A 27,384-nucleotide genomic window follows, 5' to 3' on the forward strand; every position below is an offset into this window, starting at 1 on the left:
AAAGTAGAACTCCTGACCAGTGAAGACAGTCCCCACCTCAGAAACACGACGTGACCAGACATTGCAGCCACCTCTAATAACACCTCTGGTAATAAAGTAGATTGTGCAGGGTACTCACAAAGCAGTCCCCTCCGTCCACCACTACCACGGTCATCGCAATGCATGTGGAGAGGGAGTTGAAACGCTGTTCAGTAAAGATTGACACGAAAGCATCAGAACTGACTCCACTAAGCGCCGCACTTACATATTTCATTTCTTCAGGTTGTAGTTTCAATTAAATTTCCTTGGGCTGACTGGTAAACGAAATACTATATCTTGGGCAGTGTAGGATTCAGACTGATCCTCCCAGAAACATATTCCTTGCGCCATAAGACCAACACGTTGTATAGACCGTTAGATCGGCGCTGTGTCATGTTGAATGAATTGTCTCACCTGCCTCTCTGTGTTACACCAGGCATATATTCCTTTTTATTGGTTTTTGTGGCTCCGCCTGCTGCCCCTGGTTTGTGCTAGGGAAATTTCCCACAAAAAAAGATATAAACTTGAACTACAACTGGAGTCACAAGTTGTTGTTTTTTCTGAGCAGGTGTCTTATTTTTTGTGATTCACTTAGTGAGTTTCTTCTGCGTTAGGCTGAACTCAAGGGGCTGTACTCTCAATGAGTAAGAATCCTGGGAAAGCACAGTGTATCATTCTCATACTATGGTTTATATCAATGTTCATATGTTTTTGTATGTCAGTTCTCCTTCACCCAACTGTGATTATTAAGAATGGCAATGGAAGTATTAAATAAGGGAAGCTCTATGCCCAAAATAGCACGAAGAGCAGATTTGAATTCAAAGTTAAAGAGGGAGGTGGTTTTAAAGTTATACGTCATGTTAACACTTGTTCTTGTGCTTGATATTGGATAGCCCGATGAGCTTGCACCTTTATTAACATTTGCTTATGGGCTGCTGTTGTTTTCTATACAGATGTTGTTAGCAAAGATCATTTATTGGAAGTCCAATTGGTGGTGGTGGTGTGTGCGCACTATTCTGAAAGATTGTATCTTCATTTGAGATAAGAATACTACTCTTAACAGAAGTGTACTAATTAACTGTGGGAATTCATATTCAGTGTAAGCATGTATTTCTACCTCTTTAGCACCAGACTTATTTCATAAACTCTTTTTTCCCTGTTTCAAAGACATGATTCAGGAGAATTTGATGTACAAAACAGAGAAAGAGGTCCGCAGGAGACCAAGATTCATGTCCAAGGAGGACATAGACAAGTTAAAGGCCAGGTACGTATTATATTGTTATTACGTTAGATAGTTTACGTGATTGGATGAATAATTCATGCTTAATAGTTTCACTGCTGGTGGAAGGGAAGGTAGTCGTTGATGGCAGGAGAGCCTCAGCCACCTTCCCTTAGGTCTGTAAACACCAGAGGGAGGCAGAAGAAGAAAGGCGGAATATTGCACTGTCAACTTCTCTTCTGACGCCTTCTCCGGATATCTGAGGCATAAGCAGTGTCTATCTGTGCACAAGCTTCAGAGCCTGGTTTTACACTGCACTGATGTCAAAGCGTTGACTGAGTAATGAATCTGGTCTTTGCACTACTGTCTTCCAGTTGAAGCCTTATGCAACAAAGGATCCAGTTTGCAATATGTGTAGCAGACTCAGGGGGTCATATTGCATAACATTTTTATTTTTGTAAATAATAAAAGATGGAACAAATACACGTCCTTCATTTTTTCTACTTGCATGTTAGGGAATCAGCTAAACATATGTTTATGTGGGTTTGCTGCTCAAGAAATAAGAAATGGTGCATACTGTTTTTGCTTGACACTTAGTCCTGCCTAACCTGTTTCAAAAGAGGAGAAATATGGGTTTGAGGCATGTGTGGGTGTAGATACACATGCTTTGCCTACTCCTGCCATCTAGTGTTGTGTTTGGATGTTTGCAAGTTGTTTTTATTCACAGAAGTCTTTTGAGCCACCAGGTATAGTGACTCCGCCTCTTGGTGGTAATGCCCATGGGCATCGACTCCATTGTTCGATTGTTTTCTTTCCACCGTCGGGTTCAGACGTGTTTACTGGGCTCCAGTTCGAGAACGTTTCGGACTCCTTTCGGTTTGTAATTTACCCTTACTCTAGTTGGAATTGTTATCAAACACGTTCCCATCTTTGTGCTTCGAAATCAGGAAAGCTATCACCTGTGTGATCGATGCAATCAAACAGCACCCCTTTGGGCCTTTTCTTTCTAGCTCTTCTGCTTCGCATTAGAATGCCCTTCTGATGAAACAGACGCAATTCCGTTTCTGCCAGAATTGCCACGCAAAGTATCTGTGGATCAACCTAGACCAAGAGTGCAACCTATGCTTGTCTCCCGATCACAGAGTTGGAAGACTGCGAAGTTTGCCAATCGTGCCGATTGAAGAAAACCTTACGGGATCCTAGGGCACTTTACAGGGAGATGGGGGGGAGGGTGCAGATGCTTCTTATGATACAACAGAGCCCCACAGATCCATGGACAGATGATGACTTAGACCCCTAGGGGGACACCGATCCAGACCTGTACCCTTCCAAACCATTGCCTCCAGATATCTGGAGCTCATTAGCAGGGCTGCAGCATACCACCACATCCCGCTCCATAAAGAGGCTCTAGAGGAAGATTTCCTCTTTGAAATTCCATCCAGTACACATAGGGTTACCCAATACCTCCCTATGTTAAAAGGCATGATGCGTCACACTGATGACATCTTTAAAGACCCTGCGCGAGCACGCATTATCACTCCCAGGCAATCAAAAAATACAAAGCTGCACCCTCAGAGCCTATTTACAACTAAGGGCAACTTCCTCCTGATACATTAGTTGTGCTCAATGCCTGTAAGAGGGCTAATTCACAAAGCACAGCTGACGCTGCATCTCCTGATAAGGAGTCTAAAGTAATTGATATTTCAGGGAAACGAGTAGTGGCGCAGTCCACCAATCACTGGCGAATTGCAAATACACAAGGCCTATTAGCCAGGTATGATCAGACCCAGTGGGTTAAAATTAACTCCTCCAGTACCTCCCAGAAAAACCCGGGAAAAGAGGGCAGGAGCTCGTATGGGAGGGCAAACTAATTTCTAATAACTCCGGTCAGAGCATTTCCATATGTGATCCCACTTCTGCAGCAACGCAACTATATGTCAGCACTAGACTTAAAGGATGCCTACTTTCACATACAATTAATCCAGCACACCGCAAATACCTCAGGCTTGCCATAGCTGCCAAACATAATCAGTTCAAAGTACTCCTATTCGGGGTGACTATTGCACCCTGGGTGTTCACCAAATGCTTATCAGTGGTAGTAGCACATCTACACAGACAAAACATCCATGTCTTCCTGTATATGGACAACTGGCCTATCAAAGCCAGTGCCCTTCCTCTGTGCCGCTAACACACTCCGGTAACCATAGACCTGCTCCCTCGAATAGGTTTTATCATCAATGTATAACAAACCCATCTTCAACCTTTACAGGTTCAGCCCTATCTAGGGGCTATTCCCACACAGGTGAGATAAGCGTATCCCAATGCAGCAAGGATTACAAATTTCCAAACACTGCTACCACACTTTCAAACCATTCAACAACTAACAGTCAGAACAGTTATACTTCTGCTGGGTATGATGGCCTCATGCATCACCATAGTGCCACATGTACGATTACACATACGTCCACTGCAGGAATGTCTAACACCCCAGTGATCTCAGTCACAGGGTCAGTTAGAAGATCTAGTGTTGATTGACAGCCACACTCATTGCTCTCTACATTGGTGGAATACACAAAACCTGTTAAAGGGGAAGTCGTTCTTCTGCCCTGTTCCACAGATCATTCTGACAGTGGACACATCCCTCCCAGGATGGGGTGCTCTCCTACAGAATCTCCCAAACACTAGGGTCTCCACATCAACTACCCCAAGCTTCACGCTGTTCACCTAGCATTGAAAGCCTTCCTCCCTCACCTGATAGGCAAGGTTGTCTTAGTACTGAAGGACAATATGACAGCCAAGTACTATGCACAAAAAGTGGGGGGGTAGGGGGCAAGCTCTACAGTTATCACGCTTATGTCAGTCCATTTGGTGTTGGGCAATACACCAAAACATCCAGCTGTTAGCGGAACACCTCCCGGGAACCAACAACAACTTTGCCGACCTGCTCAGCAGGATGTGGCAACAAGTGCATGAATGGGAACTCCACCTTCCCTCCCCTTGTCTTCCTCTCATACTTCCACTAGTGGGGGTTTCCACAAATAGATCTGTCTGCAACCGCGGACAACACAAAATGCCCTAACTTCGCCTCCAGGTTCCCACACCTGCTATCCAAGGGCAATGCTCTAAGGAAGAACTGGTCAGGGATATTTGCCTACCTTTTTCACCTTTCCCTCTTGTTCCATTTCTGGTTTGGAAGCTCAGGCAAATGTATCTCACCCACATTTTAGTAGTTCCCACTTAGGCTAGTCAACCCTGGTTCACAACACTCCTCAAACTGTCAGTAGTTCCCCACGAGAAGCTTCACCTCAACCTGGAGAACCATGGAGAAATCAGGCATCCAAGGGAACTCAACCTTGCGATTTGGCTCCTGAGGTCATAGAATTCTTTTACCTGAACATCCCACCTGAATGTATGACCATTCTCAAAGAAGCTCATAGGCCTACGACTAGAGCATGCTATGGTGCTAAATGGAAAAGATTTGTAATAAGCATATTGATCCATTTAATCAACTGAGAAAACATTGTTTGCTATCTTCTCCATTTACAGCTCTCTGACCTTGCCTTCTCTTCAATATACTTATATACTTTCATCTAGCTGCAGTAGCTGCCTATCTCCAAAACAGGCAACACTTATCTTTGTTCAAACTGCCAGTTATTAAGACATTTATGGAAGGCCTTAAAAGAATAATTCCACCCTAAGTTCCACTTGCATCCACATGGAATCTCAATGTTGTTCTCACTATTTTGGGTCTACCATTTGAACCATTACATGATTGTTCCCTCCAGTTTTTTTTTTATCTTGGAAGGTCGTTTATTTGTTTGCCATTAATTCACTAAGGTAAACTCAAGGCACTAACTTTACAAGAGCCTTTCTTCCAACTTCACAGGGATAGGGTGGTTATTCGTACCAACGCAAAATTCCTTCCAAATATGGTTTCACCTTTCCACCTTAACCAGTCGGTTAAATTACCTGTTTCCTTTCCTCAACCAGACTCAGTTTCGGAATGGGCTCTTAACACCTTAGGAGCTCGTAAACAAACCTCCCCAGTGCTGCGCTGTCCATTATCCAGTGCTGAACTGGACGTCCAGCGGTCGCACGCAGCACTGGGGAGGTAGTGCCCGTGACAACCGTTGGCCGACGGCAGCACCTAAAGGGTTAAATTACTAGAAGTTAAAAGTGCCCTAATGTATTACATTAACAAGACCAAAGATTTCCGTAAAATCAAAGAACTCCTAATTGCTTTCTCGCCCCCTCACAAAGGAAAGCCCATATCCAAAAAATGCATTTCTAGATGTCAAAGCTAAAAGAACTGTTCGAGGCATATGAGCTGCAGATTGTACACTATGCATAGATTGCCACATAGTGATGGGCCCGGATGTTTGTAGTTTGTTTTGTTGTAGAAAAGTCTTTGGAAGTCACGGGATAGGTGACTCCTCCTTTGGATGATACTGCGCATGGTCATCGGCTCCATCCCCAGATTGTTTTTTTCCGCCACTGGGCTCGAATGTGTTTCCAGCGCTCCGTGTTGAAACCGAATTCCTTTGGTGCGCAATCCTCACCAACTTTCAGAAAATAAGTTTCGAACGCTTTTCCACTCGACGCTATTCTTCAACGTCGAATACTTCGATTCCGGTCATCGTCGACGGCCTTCGGGCCTAACTAGGCCTCTACTCCAGCTCATGGAAAGGACGCCATTCAAAAAGTGTACTCAATGTGGGTCGAAGTTTCCCCACACCGACCTTCACGAGGTGTGTAACCTCTGCCTTTCTCCGTAGCACGAGGCAAAGGACTGTTCAGCTTGTGCCTCTTTCCGCTCCAAAAAGACTATCCAGGACCGAAGAGCGAGAAGAACAATGGCTCGATCTTCAACTTCCATTCCGGACGACATCTTTGAGGAAGGCGTCAACGTCCCAGAACTACAAGACGTCAACAGCGGTTCCGAACATGAAGAAGATTTGGATTTCGAGGACATCACCCCAGCGTAGAGGTTCGTAAGTAAGACCGTCGACCCCGACCCTTCCTCGACACCCCCAAAGAAGGCCCCGGTTACACCCTCGCCCTCGGGCTCGAGTGCACACTGACACTCCGCTTCTACTGCCCCACCTTCGGGCCCGGCTAAGAAGCCAATTAAGCCTTCAGGCGACTTGGGCTCGAGTCAGCCTTCGCATGGTGCCGGCGCCAACTTACCGGCACCGAAAAAGACATCGACACCGGCTACGCCGACGTCCAAACCATCGCCGCCGAAACCCACAACTCCTTCGGCACCGAAACCCAGCTCGGAACCAAGCAAAGCTTCGGATTCCAAAAAACCACCGGAACCGAAAAAACCATCGGATCCAAAGAAACAACCGGATCCAAAAACAACACCCGACCCGAAAAAACCTTCGGAACCGAAAAAAATTTCGGAGCCGAAAAAACATTCGGAGCCGAGAAAGACTCCTGCTTCCCCAACAAAGGACATTGTTAAAAAATCCAAAGCAAGCCGCTTTGGTGCCGAAACCTTCTCCAGCACCAAAAGATCAGCCTCCGGCAGAAGACTTATCTTATCCAGACCCTGCTCAAAAGACTCTGGCTAGAGACCCAATCACTGGAGAGTTGATTTTGGCCTCAAAGAAGCGACCACTGGACAAACCAGCTCCGCATGCAAAGAAGAAGGACATGGCTACCTCACCTTTAAGACTGCCTTCCCCTTCTCCTTCACCTATGCCATCACCGCAGGCTCCCATACCACAGCATTCCCCAGCATCCTTTATAGGTTATAGGGATGATAGCTCTGATGACATGGTCCATGTGCCTGATCCAGCCACACCTACAGGATCACCTGACCCATGGGATGATTACACCACTCCAGATGTCCCAAATGTCCCTCAGGATGACTTATACCCCTCACGGCCTTCCCCACCAGAAGACACTATAGGGTTTAACGAATTGATACACAGGGCTGCACAATATCACGGGGTAGACATACATACAGACCCTGTAGACGAAGACTTCCTGATGGATACCTTTGATAACGCACAAAGGTCTACATCCATTTTACCAATGCTTAAGGGAGTAATTAAACACGCTTCTGAAGTCTTCAAAGATCCAGTCAGAACTCGAATCATTAACCCTCGTATAGAGAAGAAATATAAAGCCGCCCCTTCAGACCCAGCATATATTAAAGGGCCAGTACCACTAGACTCACTTGTAGTTTCCAACGCACGCAAGAGAGCAAACTCGCAAACATCAGGTGATGCTGCCCCACCAGATAAAGAGTCTAAGTTACTGGACGCATCAGGGAAGAGAACTGCGTCTCAAGCAGCAAACATGTGGCGTATCGCCAACACACAGGCACTGCTAGCCGGATATGATAGAGCACATTATGACGAGTTAGAGTCACTAATGAGACACCTCCCTGATAAGTACAAGGATAGAGCACACAAACTCATCCAAGAGGGTACAAACATTACAAACACCTCCATCAGGTGTTCCCGTGACGAAGCGGATACTGTGTCTAGAGCAGTTAACATCAGCGTCTTACTACGCAGACACGCCTGGCTGCGTATATCAGGATTCAAATCTGAGGTACAAAGTGCCATTCTTAATCAACCTTTTGATGAGCAACACCTATTTGGTCCCAATGTGGATGTATCTCTTGAAAAAATGAAAAAAGATACAGACACCGCCAAATCCTTGGGAGCTCTGCAGTCGCAGGCTCCCAGACGTTCATTTCGTCGCTCATCCTATAGAGGTGTCACCAGAGGATATTACTCAGACACAGCCTCTGCCTCATACAAAGCCCCCACACAATCCACTTACGGCAAGGGCTACCAAAGGGGTGGGTACAGGGGTAACGATAACAAGGGCAGAGGTAAAAATAACAACTCCCGCTCTGCCTCTACCCCTGCCCAATGACTCCCTTCTCCTTCCCCCGTCCCATTCCACTCCTATCCGGGTAAGACTCCAACGATACCTGCCAGCCTGGGCAAACATCACATCAGACAGGTGGGTGTTACAAATTATTCAATTAGGTTACTGTCTGGAACTAAAATCTATCCCCCCAAACATACCACCCAAGCAGCTTCCAATGTCACAGGAACATTTAACATTGCTCACACAAGAGGTAATATCCCTCCTGCACAAAAATGCAATAGAAATAGTTCCAGAGTACCAGAAAAACAAAGGAGTATACTCACTGTATTTCCTAATACCAAAAAAGGACGGATCTCTAAGACCCATCCTAGACCTCAGACCTCTAAACGTTTACATTCAGTCGGACCATTTCCATATGGTCACACTTCAACAGGTCCTTCCACTACTGGTACTAAACGACTTCCTTGCCACTTTAGATCTCAAGGACGCCTACTTCCATATTCCCATCCACGCAGCGCACAGAAAATATCTCAGATTTGTGCTAGACGGGCAGCACTACCAGTTCAAAGTGCTCCCATTCTGAGTCACAACAGCGCCAAGGGTGTTTACCAAATGCCTAGCAGTAGTAGCAGCACACTTAAGAAGACAGCTTTTGCTGCGTGATACTTTCTGGATTCACTATGCTGTGCATTATTCCGCTGTCTTGTGGTTGGGTCCGGCTTCGTAGTCTTTTCTTTTTTTTTTTTTTTTTTTTTCGTAGCCCAGGTGGGCGGCGACGTCCCACCCGTGGTGTATTTCCGGTGACGTCGGCATGCTTCCTGGGCGCCATCTTCAGATTCTTTTTTCCGCGGTTGGGTCTGGATCGTTCCCGAAAGGGCTCCAGACATTTTTGGAGAAAGAAGAAGAGAAATACGCACCTTTTGCAAGAAAAGAGATTGAGAAGACTACAGGAAACTACATCATCGAAGAGGACGACGAAGGAGAAGAAGAACTTCAAGAACTTCGACGTCTATCGGAGAATGCAAGATCAGGGGGCCCACTGAACGCATGAGATGGACAACACTCCTTTCAAATTCTGCCGTTACTGCCACCACAAGTCGCGCAGAAGGACCAGCACCCGGTCTGCAACCTTTGCCTACCGGTCGACCACGAGAGCAAGGACTGCATCGCCTGCTTTGCCTTCACGCCGAAGACTCTTCGAGTGAGAGAGAGACAGAGGATAGCCAACGCCACCATGCAGGGCAAGGGGCAGCCACCGTCCCTTCGAGACCTCGGGCTATCATCAGACGAGGAGGACAACGCCGCCGCCGAACACGACGGCTACACTGTCGTAGAGACCGATATTACGAAGACTCCAAAGAAGGTAGGAGACTCTACGGCCCCTAAGGCACCGAGAGACCCCGAGTTTCGAAAAATCGAGGGCAAAACCTCGAAAGCACCGACGCCGAAAATGTCGGCGTCCGCGGCTACACCAAGGCACAGCGGATCCTCTGAGAAGGACTCCCAGGCGCCGAGAGCTGGAGAACAGCAGAAGACGTCGAAAATCCACCCCCGAAAAGGAGCGTTCGACGCCAAGGGAAAAGGACCCAAGGGCGCTTCAGCGCCAACAAAGGACCCGAGAGCCAGCTCGGCACCAAAACCTTTGACGACGAAAGTCGCCTCGGCGCCGAAAAGAGCGGCCGATCCATTCGACGCAGACCACGTGGCCGAAATGGAGAAAAAGAAAAGATGGCTCGAGGCCGAGATGGAAAACATCCTGCAGCGGAAAAAAGATTTAGACGCCAGGATGAAGGAATACACAATCCCGACGAAACCTAGACTACAGGTGGTCGAGGAAACGGAGGAGGAGGACTACGACGTCGAAGGACAGTCGGTGGGCGTCGAGACCTTCGACGACCAAGAAGAGGAGGAGGCCTCCTACTACGAGTATGAAGGAGACGACGACCGCAGGACGCTCCTCGGGTCTGCATCCTCGGAGACTCAGGAAATAGATTGGCAGGACGTCGACACCGAGAGCCCAGAAGAGGCCGTCGACACGTATCCCTCGAGGCCCTCGCCGCCAGATGACATCGGAGTCTACAACACAGTCATCAGGAATGCAGCTGCAGGTTTCAAAGTAAAACTCGACGAAGAGAAGCAGAAAGCGGACTTCCTTCTCGAGACACTGCTCCCTACACAAACAAGGAGCCAGTTCCTGCCCATGCTTGACAGTGTCATGGCACAGGGGAAAGAGGCTTTCAAAGAACCAGCTACATGCAAAGCCGTCACTCCCAGGACGGAGAAAAAGTATAAACATTCCTCCAAGGACCCACCCTACATTCAGGGATCGGTCTCAGCAGACTCCATCATCGCAGCCACGGCAAGAAAGAGGGCCAATGTGCCTACTACTTCTGGGCCACCTCCAGACAAAGAGAGCAAGAGGATGGACCTGGTGGGGAGAAGAATTGAACGGAATACCGCAATGCACTGGCGCATGGCGAATTCCAATGCACTGCTCAACAGGCACCAATACCAGATCCTGGAAGAGCTGGGCCAGTTAATAAAGAACATGCCACAGGAATTCAAGCAAAGAGCTGAAAACCTTGTCGAAGAGGGGAAGAATGTAGCCAACTCTTGCCTCAAGACTGCCCTGGACGGAGCAGACACCTCCAGCAGGCTCATGATGATGGGCATCACAGAAAGGAGAAAAGCCTGGCTCAGAATTTCGGGCTTCAAGCCAGAAGTGCAGCACAGCATCCTCAACACACCAGTCAACGGAGAAACGTTGTTCGGGGCCCCAGTTGACGAGAAGCTCAGCTAACTGAAGAAGGATAACGAGACTGCAAGATCCATGGGGGCATTGCAGTTCAGAGGGACTAAAAGGGGCACCCCGTCACAAAGACCTAACGGGAGGGGAAGAAACCAGCCTGGAACATCACACCAGGCGTTCCAACAAGCCCACCAAACTGACACCCAGACACAGCAGGGGCAGCAAAAACAGTCCCGGCAGTAGCAACCAAGAGGTCAGTCCTTTCGCGGGGAGAGGGAATGGACGTGGACAGAATAAGAGAGGGGGACAACAACCCGCCTCTAAGTGACTCAAAAACACTACAGGTGCCCACCCAAGCAAAAACTCCCAGGGTGGAGCACAAACACATCAGACAGGAGTTACGCGAATTAAACACCTGCGTACATGTAAGGCCAGTGGGAGGAAGACTGAAACACTTCTTTAGGGAATGGAAGAATATAACATCAGACAAATGGGTACTCAACATCATACAGTACGGGTACTGCATAGAGTTGGAAGGAAAGCCAACGGACAGGAAACCATAAAGAAGGCCACTAGCAAGAAAAGACCTAGAGCTCCTTCGGGAGGAAGCAAAGGAGCTCCTGCAAAAACAAGCCATAGAACCAGTACCTTACAGGGAAAGGAACAAGGGCGTATACTCCTCATAATTCCTGGTACCAAAGGTGGACGAAACTATGAGACCCATCCTGGACCTAAGATTCTTAAACAAGTTCGTAAGAACGCAAAAGTTCAAGATGACCTCCCTGCAAGAGGTACTTCCTCAATTGCAAGGCGGGGACTTCATGGTCACCATAGACTTAAAAGATGCCTACCTGCACATCCCAATGAACAGGGGCAGCAAGCACCTCCTCAGATTCATCATCGGAGAGGACCACTACCAGTTCACAACCCTGGCGTTCGGACTCAAATTGGCACCAAGGGTTTTCACAAAGTGTCTGCAACAGTCGCAGCACACCTACCAAGGGAAGGGATACACGTATACCCTTACCTGGACGACTGGCTGATCATAGCAAGCTCATACAAAACGTGCAAGCAGCACGCACAGCGAGTGACCAGCACACTGATGAACCTATGATTCTCCATCCACTGGGGAAAATCCTCCTTGGAACCAGAACAAATAAAAATCTTCCTGGGAGCACAGATCGACACCTTACAGAGCAAGGTGTTCCCCAGTGAGAAGAGAACGATAGCGCTCCTGAGGGAGACGCAGCTCTACCAGAAGGGGCAAGCTCGGACAGTGAGGACAGCGAGCAAAATCATGGGCATGATGGCATCCTGCATACACCTAATGCCAAACGTACGGCTCCACATGAGACCTTTACAGGAATGGCTACAGGAGCAATGGTCACAAGCTACAGGTCGTTGGGAGGATCTAGTGGTTGTAACGCACACAGTGCAGAAAGAGATGGCATGGTGGAACATGGGGAACATAACAAGGGGGAAGCCTATGACGCCACCAACGCCAACAGTGACCATTACCACAGACGCATCCCAGAAGGGATTGGGCGCTCACATGGAGGAACTCAAAGTAAGGGGCTTGTGGACACCAGCAGTTGCGGTCAGACACATCAATTACCTGGAGTTGAAGACAGTTTTCCTAGCCATAAAGGCCTTCCAAACAAAACTGTACAACCAGAGAGTGTTGATCCAGACAGACAACACAACGGCGATGTTTTACATGAACAAGCAGGGAGGGACACAATCAGCCCCGCTTTCGAAACTAGCGCAGGAGATATGGAGATGGGCCATCCCACTCAAAATAGACCTTCTAGCCATACATCTACCAGGAAAGGACAATGTAGAAGCAGACTGGCTCATCAGACAGACATCGGCATCCCACGAGTGGGAACTCAATGCACAAGAAACGAGAAGGCTCTTCGACAGGTGGGGGACACCGTCGGTAGACCTATTTGCAACACGCCAGAATGCGAAATGCCAAAACATCGCATCTAGGCAGCCCGGGGAGGGCTCCCTGGGGAATGCCCTATGGATAGACTGGTCAAGGACATTTGCTTACGCTTTTCCCCCGATACCACTGATGCACAAGGTACTCAGCAAGTGCAGAGCGAGCAACATGACCCTGATACTGGTCGCACCACAGTGGGCCAGGCAAATATGGTACTCGCAGATCATGGAGATGACACAGAGTGCACCCCACAGATTTGGGAGAAGAAAGGACCTACTCTCCATGCAAAACGGAGAAGTGCTGCATCCGGATCCAGAGAGCCTGAGCCTCGTAGCGTGGCTCCTGAGGACATAGAGTTTGCGCATTTGAAACTGCCAGAAAGCACCCTAAGAGTACTTCGGGAGGCACGAAGACCCAGCACACGGAAGTGCTACGTAGCGAAATGGAAGAGATTCACACTGTGGTGCAGGAGGGAAAAGCTACACAATAAGATGCAGAAGGACTCGACAGCGCTAAAGTACCTCACGCACCTGCTCGACAAAAATCTAAGCTCATCCTCACTGAGGGTTCACTTGGCAGCGATAGTCGCTTACAGGAGAGGAGAAACGTGCAAGAGTTTCTTCACTTCACAGGTTGTTAAGAGATTCCTAGAGGGAGCAAAGAGGATCGCACCACCAAAGAGGGTGCCACCACCTGCATGGAACCTAAACCTAGTCCTAACGGAACTCATGAAGGAACCTTTCGAACCAATTCACAAGGCCTCCCTAGAAATGCTGACCATGAAAACAGCTTTCCTGGTAGCAATCACTTCACTGCGCAGAGTGAGCGAGCTGCAGGCACTAACGCTACAGGAACCCTACATACAGATACACAACGATAGGGTGGTGATGAGAACGGACCCACACTTCATGCCAAAGGTGATGTCAAGGTTCCACTTGAACCAGACTATACAGATACCGAGTTTCTTCCGAAAACCAGCAACAAAAGCTGAAAGGGCACTGCACACTCTGGACGCCAGAAGGGCAGTCATGCACTACATTGAGAGAACGAAGGATCACAGGAAAACAAAGCAGTTCTTTGTGTCCTTCGCTAACAGTTTCATGGGGAAACCAGTAACTAAAGGAACAATTGCGCGATGGATCGCCCAAACAATACAGTTCTGCCACAAGCGGGCAGGACAGAAACTAAGAGAGGGGACACGTGCCCACTCTACCAGGATAAAAGGAGCTACAATAGCTTTCCTAGCTAACACTCCAATTCAGGACATATGCCTGGCGGCAACATGGGCTTCAGTGCACACGTTCACGAAGCATTACTGTGTGGATATACAGATGAACAAGGAAGCACAAGTCGGACAAAGGGTGCTTCAACACATATTTAATAACCAACGCTCATCTTCCACCCAGCCGCCACAAACATGATAAACCGCTACAAAGTCTATGCACAGCATAGTGAATCCAGAAAGATTCATGCTGCAAAACGAATAGTTTCTTACCTGTCGGTGTAGTTTTGCAGCTTGAAGATCTTTCTGGATTCACTAGCGAACCCACCCACCTCCTCCAGAAAGATGAGGCTGGAGAGAAAAGGTGGTTGAAGCCAGGAAAATACTTGAAAAAGAAGCCTTAAAGGTTAAAGCGGTGAAAATACTTTAGTTGAACATTGCCATAACTTCGGTAAGAAAACGAACAAGAGAAAAAAGAATCCGAAGATGGCGCCCAGGAGTTGGAGCTTCCGCAGGAAGCGTGCCGATGTCACCGGAAATACACCAAGGGTGGGACGGCGACGCCCACCTGGGCTACGGAAAAAAAAAAAAGAAAGAAAAGACTATGAATCCGGACCCAACCACAAGACCGCGGAATAATGATCAGCATAGTGAATCCAGAAAGATCTTCAAGCTGCAAAACTACACCGACAGGTAAGAAACTATTCGATATTCATGTCTTCCCATATCTGGACGACTGGCTCATAAAAGCCAGCTCATACAGCCAGTGTGTACAACACACTCAGGCTACCATTCAACTGCTTCACAACTTGAGATTCACAGTAAATCACACCAAGTCGCATCTACAACCCTCACACATGCAACAGTATCTCGGCGCTCCAATAAACACCCAACTAACACTAGCGTATCCCTCTCCAGCAAGGATAACAAGTGTACAAACTCTCCATACAAAATTCAAGCCGCAACACTTGCAGGAATGATGGCATCTTGCATATTCATAGTACCTCACGTAAGATTGACAATGCGTCCACTTCAAGAGTGCCTAGCACGCCAATGGAACCAGGCTCAAGGTCAACTGACAGACCTAGTGTTGGTAGACGGTCTGACTCATCGTTCTCTGCAATGGCAGAACACCAAAAACCTTTCCAAAGGGCGACCGTTTCTAGAGCCAGTTCCTCAGATAGTCTTGACAGCGGACGCATCGCTCCCCGGCTGGGGAGCCCACCTCCTGCACCACACCATGCAAGGCAGGTGGACACCGCAACAAAAGCTACTCCACATCAACCACCTGGAGTTACTAGCTGTGTTTCTAGCCCTAAAAGCTTTTCAAACTCAAGTGTCAGGCAAAGCTGTCTTAGTCCGCACAGACAATATGACAGCTATGTACTACATAAACAAACAAGGAGGGACACACTCTCTGCAGCTCTCTTAGTTAGCACAGCAGATATGGAGATGGGCTATACCACTAAAGATCATCCTATTAGCCCAACACGTCCCAGGAGTACAAAACACTATGGCAGATCTGCTAAGTCTACAAACTCAGCAAATCCACGAATGGGAACTTCATCCACAAGTTCTTCATCCGTTCTTTCAAATGTGGGGACAACCTCAAATAGACCTCTTTGCCACCCACGAAAATGCAAAATGCCCAAACTTTGCCGCCAGATACCCACACCCATTGTCCAAAGGCAATGCGATATGGATGAACTGGTCAAAACTATTTGCGTATGCTTTTCCTCCTCTCCCACTACTTCCATTAGTGGTACGCAAACTACAGCAACATTCCCTAACGCTCATGCTAATCGCTCCAACTTGGGCCAGACAATCGTGGTACACCACGCTGTTGCAGATGTCTGTAGTACCACCCCAAAAACTAAACTTGTCTCCACGCCTATTAACGCAGAACCATGGAGAGATCAGACACCCGGACCCAGCTCAGCTCAACCTAGCGATCTGGCCCCTGAGGTCATAGAGTTTGGTTACCTCAACCTTCCCCCAACGTTAACAAATAATCTAGACGCCCCACCACTAGAGCATGTTACGCTGCTAAGTGGAAAAGGTTTGTCATATACTGCCAGACCAACCAAATTAATCCTCTAGACGTGTCTATTCAACACATCATTGGATATTTATTGCACCTTCAAAAGTGTAACTTAGCCTACACGTCTATCAGGTTACACCTTGCGGCCATTGCGGCATATTTGCAAAATAGGCAACATCTATCTCTTTTTAGAGTGCCAGCTATTAAAGCTTTCATGGAAGGACTCAACAGAATAATTCCTCCCAAGACATCACCTGCACCAGTGTGGAATCTAAATGTGGTTCTCACAAGGTTAATGGGACCTCCCTTTGAACCATTACATGAATGCGAATTGCAATTTCTAACCTGGAAAGTAGCTATCCTAGTAGCCATTACGTCTCTCAGAAAGGTTAGTGAACTACAAGCATTTACCATTCAGGAACCCTTTCTGCAAATGCATCATAACAAAGTGGTTCTTCGTACTAATCCAAAATTCCTTCCAAAAGTAATTTCCCCTTTTCATCTAAATCAATCTGTTGAGCTGGCCGTATTTTTCTTGCAGCCTCAAACAGTCGCAGAAAGAGCTCTACACACTTTAGATGTCAAGAGAGCATTACTGTACTACATTGAAAGGACACAAACTTTTCGTAAGACAAAACAACTTTTTGTGTCTTTCTCACCACCACATAAAGGCAATCCCATTTCAAAATCAAGGATCACTAGGTGGATTGTTAAATGTATACAAATAGGTTATCAAAAAGCCAAACGCACATTAACAATCCCACCAAAAGCCCATTCTATCAGGGAGATAGGGGCTTCAATGGCATTCTTAGGGAACATTCCCCTAGATGACATATGCAAATCAGCCACATGGTCTACACCGCACACATTCCCAAAGCATTACTGTGTAGATGTGCAAACTAAACAATAAGCCACTGTGGGCCAGGCTGTACTAAAGACTCTGTTTCAAGCAACTGCAACAGATACTGGTGGTCGCTGCTAGGTGTGGGAACTGCTATGTAATCTATGCATAGTGTGTAATCTGCAGCTCATATGCCTCGAACGGAAAATGCTACTTACCAGTATGCATCTGTTCTTGGCACGTAGAGCTGCAGAGTTCCACACGCCCACCCGTCTCCCCGGCTACCTTTATCTGTTCCAGTATTATCTTAATTAGATACATATCACATGGACATTACTATCTCTCATACAGCTCCATCACTTCCCTAATGGCGAACAACAATCTGGGGATGGAGCCGATGACTATGCGCAGTATCATCCAAAGGAGGAGTCACCTATCCCGTGACTTCCAAAGACTTTTCTACAACAAAACAAACTGCAAACATCCAAGCCCAACACTAGGTGGCAATCTATGCATAGTGTGCAACTCTGCAGCTCTACATGCCAAGAACAGATGCATACTGGTAAGTAGCATTTTCCTTATGTACACCCCCTAGAGCAAACTCTTCTCATAAAATAGGGGCTTCCATGGCTTTCCTAAGCAAAATCCCAATGACTGACATATGTAAAGCAGCTACATGGTCTACACCACACACTTTCACCAAGCATTATTGTGTGGATATTCTAGCACGCCATCAAGCTAATGTGGGTCAGGCAGTGCTACATACACTTTTCCAAAAAACTGCAATGGCCACAGGTTAGCCACTGCTTTTAGAGGGCACTGTTTTATTGCCTATGCAAAGCATGTGTATCTACAGCTACACGTGCCTCGAACGGTTTATGCTACTTACTCTGTGAGCATCTATTCTTGGAATATAGTGCTGTAGATTCACATGCACCCACCCTCCTCCCCGGACACCTGTGGCCATTGCAGTTCGATTTGACCTTTTCATATGCATGGACATATCTTTACTGATTCTTGTACTTCATTCTCACTCGCCTGCGGGAAAACAGTGAAACAATCGAGGCTATGCCCCTGCACATTATCACCAAGAGGAAGAGTCACTTTACCTTGCGACTCAAAAAACGTCCAGGCTCATTTTGGAGTAAACCCTGGCTGCGGCATACGGTGTTGATTGGCAACTAGCTGCATTTTATCTCTGGGTACAAAAATGTATTTTATTTGTCCCAAAGTCACTGTTTTGTATTTGGCTTAGTACTTTTCTCATTGTGCCCGAAGGCTGTTTAGTATTCAGTGCAAAAAAGTTAAATGTCTTAGTTCAGTTAATCATGAGCAGTGTCCATTTCGGAATGATCAGGCTTGTCCCTCATCTCCCAAAAATAGCAGTGATCTCATGTGTAAAGTAAGAAAGGTCCAAACAGGTTTCACTGCTTCGAAGCTAAGGAGGGTAGGGTAGATGTGCTGTCTTGTGACTGAAGCATATGTCCATACAGCATAGCTACCACATATTTGTTTTTTCAATGTTTTTATAGAGTTTATTGGAAACATAAACACAGTCTCGCAAGAAGATTCCCAGAATAGTCAATCATAAAAATAAGCAGTAGGTTTGAAACACCTTCAGAAACTCAATATCCTGATTATGGTTGTATTATGTCAGTGCCAAAAAGGTCAAACATAGGGTAGTTATGTCATGTTACAATGTGTTATAAGCAAAGTACATTACGACAAGAACCAATGCAACTTCAGGGGATAAAATCCACAACTTGAGGTTGGAAAGCGGGGTATGGGGGGGAGGCTTGGAGGCAGGCAAAAATGTGGGAAGGTTAATGGTGGTCAGAAGAATGGATATTAGTACATATAATATACAAAGAGCGGGATAGGCCGAGAGGTAAAGATGGGCTCCAAGGAGGGGAGAAAGAAAAGGTGCTGGTGAGTGTACACAGGCGCGAGTGAATAGTAGGGAGGATGTACACTAGGTTTCTCTAAGGTAGGATTGCAGTGCAGTCAAGTTCACGGGGGATGATAATCTGGGAGCATGAGGTGCAAGATTTGTCAAAAGTGTGTCCCGCTCTTTGGAAATTAGGCATTTATGAAGGTACTACGCTTCTTCATCACGGAAGGTGGTCCCTTCAACTGTTCCCCATTTACATTCTGCACTTGGCATGCCACCAGCGGAGGAGCATTTGGGGCCCCTCATTGTAGTGCAAGTGTCCTTTTTGCCAGCAAAAGGACCAGCCCAGTGAAGCGATTATGTACTGACTATTTCACGGCAGACCTCAAGAACTTCACAGCCTTCTCTCTTCGCTCCTTCCCAGCCAAGGTCATCGAGAAGGCCATCAACGCGCAACTTTCTGAGTTCATCAAAGCGAACCACATCCTGGACCAATCCGACTTCAAAACAACTACCACACTGAGACAGGCCTCCTCGCCGCCACAAGCGGAGTCCACATCCTTCTTCAGCAAGGCGGAACTGCAGCCCTCTTCCCCTGGACCTCTCAGCTGCCTTACATACTGTTTCCCACTGCACCCTATGCACAAGACTCCACGACGCCAGCATCCGCGACAAAGCTCTGGAATGGATCCGCTCCTTCCTCACCAGCCGAACACAGAGAGTCAGACTACGACTGTTCTCCTCTGAGCCCACAGAGATCAGCTGTGGAGCGCTTCAGGGCTCCTCCCTTTGCCCCACTGTCTTTTGCATGGCCCTGCTCTCAACCATCGTCAGGAAGAACAGACTCAACATCTTCTCCCACACCGACGACAGCCAGCTGATTCTATCTCTTATCAACGAACCCACAGTCACCAAGAGCAACTTTCACAACGGGATGAAGGTTGTCGCCACCTGGATAAAGAACAGCTACCTCAAGTTCAACTCCGAGAAGACCGATTTCCTCAACATGGGCTCCTCCCCCTCTGCCTGGTAATACTCCTGGTGGCCTGCAGCAATTGGAACTCCCTCCCAACCCCAGACCACACACGGAACCCCAGCATTATTCTGGAATACTCGCTCACTATAAGACGCCAGTTCAAAGCCGCCTCATCATCCTGCTTCCATATGATACGCCTGCTCCAAAAGATCTTCAAGTGGATCACTATGGAGTCCAGAAAGACCTTCACCCACACACTCATCAGCAGCAGAATCAACTGCGGCAATGCACTCTACGCCGGCATCCCCCAAAAACTCCTCAAGAAGCATTCAGAACGCCTCCGTCAGACTCATCCTCAACATCCCCCACCGCAGTCACATCACTAGTTACCTGAAAGACCTCCACCGGCTCCCAGTCAACAAAAGAATCACCTTCAAGCTCCTTATGCACGCCTGCAAAGCCCTACATTACGCGGGACCTGCGTACCTTAACCATCACCTCGCATTCCACGCACCCACTAGAGACCTCCACTCTGCCCAACTTGCCCTGGCTACCGTCCCACATATCCGCAAGACCATGGCTGGAGGAGAATCCTTCTCCTACCTCGCAGCAATCTTCAGCTCAGACAATCACTGTCACTGCCTCAATTCAGGAAAGACCTCAAGACATGGCTCTTTGACTGAACCGCAGTGCTTTCGATGGACCAGCAGTCACCCCCTCCTCCCCCACCACCTTGAGACCCTTATGGGTGAGTAGTCGTGCTCTAAAAGCCACCTGATGATTGATTAAAAATGCCCAGTGTGCAGGCCTACCATGTATATATGTATGGCAGTTCGATAATCTCGCAGAGTGTAGTATATTCTCCCCTCCTCCCCGCCCCCCCTCAGTAGGAGGATGATGGCCGGACAGCACCATAGCATATGGGGGGAGGTCGGCGTCCCCTGAATTACAGCAAGGGCACCGCAGGTCTGCCATGGTAAAATAGCGGTTGAATTGTGCAGGGGTCAAGTATGCACTGTGAAGGATATGGTATTGTATATTCTTAAAGCTGGCGTTCCTGGAGACACTCGGGGGAAAGGTTAGGGCCTTGTCCTATTCAGTATTCTTCAATGTCCTCCCTATGTCAACACCATCGTTGCCACATTGCGCTTTGTCACATGCCACAGCAGCAAGGCCTGGTTTTCCTACTTCAAGCCTTTACATGTTGGAAGAAGAGGTCCTGTGTTGGTACTAAGGAATGCCAACTACAATTCCCTAAATGTTAGTGCTATTGGCCAACACGCCAGGGTTGAATCTAAGTGATATGCTTTGCATGAAAATTTGTCAGCTGTGATACACACATTCATAAGATGGTCTTGGTTCAGTGGGAAACAGCAGCAGGTTCAAAAAGAGGCATGGTGCAGATGTACATTTTAATGTGTGGGATGAAGAAGCAAGATGTTTGAAGCATGCATTAGGGGAGATACTTAGGAGATGCATCAGCAATATTACCTTGGCATTTCATTTCTCTTTTTAAGCACCAGATCTAAAGTAACAGCAAATCAGGCAGCTTCTTCAACCAAAGGGATCCCAGGATCCTGGGACAGCACAGCAGTACCCGACGTGGGATACAAGGTATAATCTAGCATTCTTCCCCAAAGTCACTTTTTGGCAGTAGTAAAAAAGGCTGTATTACATGGATCGCACTGGTGAATGGTCAATTTTGCATTGGCATTTGCACTAAGAGGTGAACGATTTGCACTGAATGATCAACACGAGAATTATATGTGCATAAATTGATATTTTGTGTAAAGTGACCAGTGAGAATGCCAGTTCAATTTATGTCATATGGATGCAGATTGGTTTATTGAATCAGTCTTGAATCTGCATCTAATTTGCATTTATGTGAGTGAGACAAACTATGTAGTTAATCACTCAAAAACAGAACAGGTTACTGTTTTGAAAAGTAATTTCTCTTAAATGCAATCACAATAACTCTGCTGTGCTCTTTACATCCTTTCCTCTCAACAAGCAGTGGAATAGTGAACAGATGTAGCAGCCTGCACAGCCAGAGGCAGAGTCATAACACACCGCCCAGGAGATCAGTCTTTATTTCTTTCATCTCTATGACAAGAAATTTAAAAAAATTCAAAAAGGCTGGAGCTCTACAGTTGTAGCAGTCTTCTACAACATCTGTTACTACTCTGCCCTTCTTACCTATGCAGCACTCTTCTGAGTTTGACCAAGACATTAAAAAAGTCGCTGCACTATGCACAGAAGTTGCTCTGAGTATTATAGTCAATGTTTATGTTGTAGATAAGCTGATGATCATCCGTAATGTGACTCAGCAGATTTGTATTGTGAATGAGTGGATTACATCCCCTCCAGATTGCAGAATCACAAAAGATGTTTGTGTCTTACAGTTGGTGGAGGTCAGGAAGCACTCCATGGAATTCAAGGAAATTGAGAAGTCCTTCAAAAAGACCATGCCGCAGCACACTATCTCGAAGGTTCAGAGGATCCAGAACATTACTCTCTGGAATTTCTATCAAATGTAGGTAACGTATTTCAGTTCTCACAGCTCCTAGATGAATAATGTGCTTCAGAAATGATGGCAGAGAATATCACCAGAGCTGTTACTAATAAATCTTCATAGCAGCCAGGGTAGCTTATGGCTGTCATGTTACTCTTCCAAGGGAGCAGTGAGCAGCCACACAAGACTAGAACAGCACTGGCCAGCAAGGCTGGAGGCTCAAAAGGACTCTCTCTTCAGGCCTTGAGAAATCCATGAGCCCGCTTGCTATGGCAAGTCGGATTTTATCAGGGCAAGCTTTTTTAGGGCCTACTTGCCCGTTCTGGCGAGCTGACAAAGAACGGGTGTTCAGTTCACTCAAAGCGAATGAGCAGTAAAGATGCTTTAAATATCATTTTAATCTGATAACATTTGCTTTGAGACAGAAGTCAAATATCAGATTATGGCTTCTTACAATTTGCTGCTTAATTTATCCTGGAGGTTGGTGTTTGCTTTTCTTTATCTGACTGCAAAGTTAGAGGATTTTGTAAAGAGAGCTGTCTGACAATTGTGCTGTAAAAAGCTTGTGAAATGAAAAGCTGCAGGATGTCAGTTTGTTTTCTAACACACTACATGTAGCTAGCTTGTAAACTTTAAAAAAACATTTCAAAATATATTTCAGAAGTATAAAAGCCCATTTCTGTAACTGTGTGATTAAAAAAGGATTTTAATTGGATGAAAATTGTCTATATACTATATAGTTTGATCAGTAAAACTGCATGTTAGTGGGAAAGTTTGAGGCAATTTCAATAGCAAATAAGCTTTTTATCAGTGACAGTGCGCTATCACATCATGCTTTAGTAATATATGTATTACAAGTGAATTTTTAAACATAAATTGAGAAACGTTCCACCCCTGTCCTGATGACAATGCTGAACTATGTTGAACTAAGAGGCAAGTCAGGGGTCATGTGTGCCCCTTATGTGGGTTAGATTCTTATTGTAGGAAAATGGGCACCAGACGGTATATTGAGGCCTTTAGGATCCATAGCACAGACACTAGTAGATTGACGGTATATTGTATTGCAATTTTTTTTATATCAGTCTGGAACTGGCAAAGTAAGGGTATGCAAGCCACAGAATAGGTGGTAATAATTTGTCTCATTTCGAATATGGTCCATCTACTGTTCATGCTGCACTTGCTATTGGATGATAAAGAGATGGGCCTTGGAAAAGAATGTGATCTTTTTTTGGCACTTTATTGCTAACTTGCACACACCAAGTTGGATAGTCAATAACTTGGCTGCTGTGTAGCATTACTTCAATCTATTTTACGTGTATTACTGTTTTGATATTTTATTATATGGTCTTCTGTTGACTGGTTTGGTGGATTTCCCTCTTGTGAGGGGCTTATGGTGTATATATATATATTTTTTAAATTATTTTTCTTTACAGAGATTTATATAGCGCGAATTTGACCCGAATAGGGTATCAGAGCGCTTTACATAGCACCAGATGAATTACATGAGGACACATTCATTTTAGTTAGGCACGGGGAGATTAAGTGATTTGCCCAGAATCACAGGATGTTCAGCGTCATTGCCGAGACTCAAACCCAGTTCCCCAGATTTGAGGTTAACCGCCCGAGCCGTTTGGCCAACTCCTCTCCCCCTTCTATATGAATTCCTCCCCTCTGATACAAGGCTATTTGAGTAGGTGAATAACCAAAACAGTGTGGATCTGGACGCGAGTGCATTAACTATTCTGTATGATGTTTTAACTCCTGAAGTTTTATTAACTTTTCGTGTAAAAAGATGTGAGAGTCTATGGTTTTATTTGTAGTTTTAAGATCCTGGTGATCAAAATAAAGTTATTATGATGATGGTAATTATATATGGAGAAAAAGTTTAGACTATTAAACAAAATAGCAGAAAGCTGAACTTGCATGTTTGAAGGTCCTCTCATATGTGATTGCCTAGGATCACACAATTTGAGACCAGTTTACGGGTCTAGTACCTTACAGTGAGGTTGAGTATATTATTGAAGTCACTAGACCTGTAGGTCTAGTAAAACATTTTTTATTTTTCGAGGCCTACTTTTATAGTGGCACGTTATTAACAAGGCACCAAGAGGCAGTGATGCATATCCCCTTCTGTGCTGTCTGCCAAAGCCTAGTATTTTCAAAGCCATTACTACTGAAAGGTAGGCATGATCCAAACACCCCTAATCCAGTTGTAGTTATGACCACTGGAAAGCCTTTCGTCAGACTCGGCTTTAAATGGAAGATACCTGTTATCACCAGTTACCAAGATTGCTAATTTTTGTTTGTTGGGTGGTGAGCTGGCTGAAGAGAAGACTCAACTTGGATGTGTAAACACAAAGTTGAATGGAAAGAGGAGTGGCTGTAGCTGCAGTAGCAGCTGGCAGGGAACAAGAGTGGAGGGGCAGGCGGGCGGGGGGTGAGAGGTATTACAAAATAAAAAAGACACTAACCTCCATGCTTAGTCCGCAGCCGTGTTGTTCCTCGTTGTCTCTCTGGAACCAGGAAGCACATAGTCTCCCTCGCCTGACCAATCACAACGCTGCATTGCAGCGAGAGGGCTAGCCCAGCAGTAGTGTGCACCTAAGGAGTGCATACCACTTCACTGCCGGCTCCGCCCAACCTGGCAGAAAAAAAATGATAAAAACAGAAATAACTTTTATTAGTACTATTTTTTTTTACACTGCTCCATGAGCAGTGGAGCGACGTTCTTCCACCTTAGCGGAGGAGCCACCACTGTGTAAGCTGAGTAGACAGAAGTAGCACCATGATGATGTAAAATAGTAGAATAGGCACCACTTAAAGTCGCAGCCACCAGTGGCACTGAAGACTGGGCCCAGCTAGGATAATTTCTCAAGGGCACCAGACAGTAATGGCTATACCAGAGTGCCACTGCATCTAAACATGGCCCAAAGGGACACATATAGTACTGATATGTCTCATTCTGGAACCTTTGCACTTCTATTCATTTGTTTCTTATCACAGGCAGAAGGATGCAATGAAGAAGCAGAACAAGACGGAAGTACTTGAGAAACAATTATTCCATGGTACAAAAAGCATTTATTTGGATGGCATCTGTCGCAATAACTTTGACTGGCGAATCTGTGGATTAAATGGGACTGTGTATGGAAAGGGTGAGTACCACTGATTGAATTTGTGTATCCTGGAATGGGCACCTTCTAGAACGACAAACAAAACAGCTGCCAAGCTTTAGTTGCACTGTCGGATGCTATACTGACCGACCCATAGCTTGTCATGCATCCTGCGCTGGTATGGGTCTTTATCCCACAGGCTATGATTTCATTAAGATGTTAATAGAAATTAAGTTAGGTCAAGCTAGTTTCCATTCCCACAGTGGCTGAAGTATAATTTCTCAGCTGTGTAAGTGTCTTATTTAAGAGACAGCCACGTGTACACTTCATTGAGAAGTTTGCATCTTGGATCTTAATTAGTTGTTTGGATTTTCAGACTTGGAGGGCATCTTTAAGTGCAGTAGTGAAAGAGACTACCAGGGTACGACTGGCCTACAGGGCAGTCAGTTTTTTGCCTGTTTGTGGGCCTGTTTTATTGCCTGGTGGGCCACTTTTTTCACTGGTATTGCAAAAAACTTGCCTGCAGCAAGCACCCACCCATGCATTGTTTTCAAATTTAAAAGTGATTGAATTGTTACTTTTTAAGGGTTTTCTTCTCATAAATAATCTACAAACAATATGCATGATGCCTGTAATGGATTGTTCTAGGCATGTATGCTGTAGATACACATGCTTTGCATACTCCTGCCATCTAGTGTTGGGTTCGGATGTTTGCAAGTAGTTTTTCTTCGAAGAAGTCTTTCCTAGTGACGAGGTAAGCTGACTCATCCTTTCGGTGATAATGCGAATGGTCATCAACTCCATTGTTATACAGTTTTTTTCCGCCATCGGGTTTGAACGTGTATTGCTGCGCTCTGGTTCAAAACCATTCATCGGGTTCCCTTGGATGCCCAATACTGTCTACCATTGACAGTATTGTTTCCATACGCATTTCCCACTTCTCCGCGTATCGTTTCTACATCGGAATCGACTTTCGATCGGAAAGCTTTGTGGACGGCCTGCAAAGCCTAACCGCACCCGATCAGCGCTCCACCGATGGATCGGACTCCGTTTAAATTCTGTCCTCAGTGCCATGCGAAGTATCCACGCACTGTCTCACACAAAGTGTGCAACTTGTGCTTGTCTCCGGAGAACAAGAAAGAAGATTGTGACGCTTGCAGATCGTTCCGATCGAAAAAGACTCTTTGCAATCGTCAGGCTCGACTTCAAGAGATGCAGTGTCAAAGCATCAAACACACGCCGTACATCTTCGGTGAAGACCCCGGCCAAGAAGACATCGAGGCATCAGTGGCAGAGGAGGAGGAAGCCTTCTCCGAACAAGACTCAGACTCGGAGCTCAAGATAGACCTCGACGCCGAAGAACTGCTGCAGGGACAAGGTGACGTGTGTACCGAAGACCCCTTGCCCCCCACAAGCTCTGAAAAAACACAAGGCTTCGGCACCACCTCTGCCTCCTGGCCAAGGTCGGTACCGAGATGATGTGTCCGACGCCCCACCTCCGGGCCGACACTCAAACTACCAGTCAAGCCTTCCGGCTCGGCACCTAGTCGACAAAAGTCCTTCTCGGAGCCCGAACACCTCCGGTTCCATGCACAAGTCCGGCTTGGAGCTGTAATACTCTGTGCGGAAAGACAAACAGCCTTCCGAGCTGAAACCTTCCACACCGAAAGGCCAGCCTCCGTCGGCACTAAATACATCAGCACTGAGACCCCTTTGGACCCGAAATTAGACACTATTCCATTAACGCCCGATCCGAAGCAAAAGAGGCCATATTCACGTAAAGCCACCTCAGAAAACGCATGCTTCAAGAAGAGGACACTTACAAAATCCTCTTGAATAGAAAGTCTGTAGCTACAAGTCTTTTTCATATACCATCACCTCCATCTCCAGCACCTCCGTCACCACCTGAGAATCCTTTGCGAATTACACCTCAGGATTCTCCTCAATCTCATCATGACAATGATGATGCAGATGATGGGGGAATGAATATTCCAACAGACCCATG

The 27,384-nt window shown here is 46.4% G+C and overlaps 1 protein-coding gene across 1 annotated transcript in view; it reads left to right on the top strand.

Moving 5' to 3' along the window:
• The window catches only part of LOC144807640 (protein mono-ADP-ribosyltransferase PARP12-like), a 190,040-nt gene that overhangs the window by 115,237 nt on the left and 47,419 nt on the right, over positions 1-27,384 (top strand). The window contains exons 9-12 of the mRNA XM_078673266.1: positions 1,186-1,282; positions 21,275-21,371; positions 22,160-22,290; positions 25,273-25,421. Of these exons, the coding sequence (XP_078529392.1) occupies positions 1,186-1,282; positions 21,275-21,371; positions 22,160-22,290; positions 25,273-25,421 (474 nt within the window). The remainder of the gene's footprint in view (positions 1-1,185; positions 1,283-21,274; positions 21,372-22,159; positions 22,291-25,272; positions 25,422-27,384) is intronic.

This window comes from Lissotriton helveticus, chromosome 1_1, assembly GCF_964261635.1.
Source record: "Lissotriton helveticus chromosome 1_1, aLisHel1.1, whole genome shotgun sequence".
In the NCBI taxonomy this organism is placed as follows: Eukaryota; Metazoa; Chordata; class Amphibia; order Caudata; family Salamandridae; genus Lissotriton; species Lissotriton helveticus.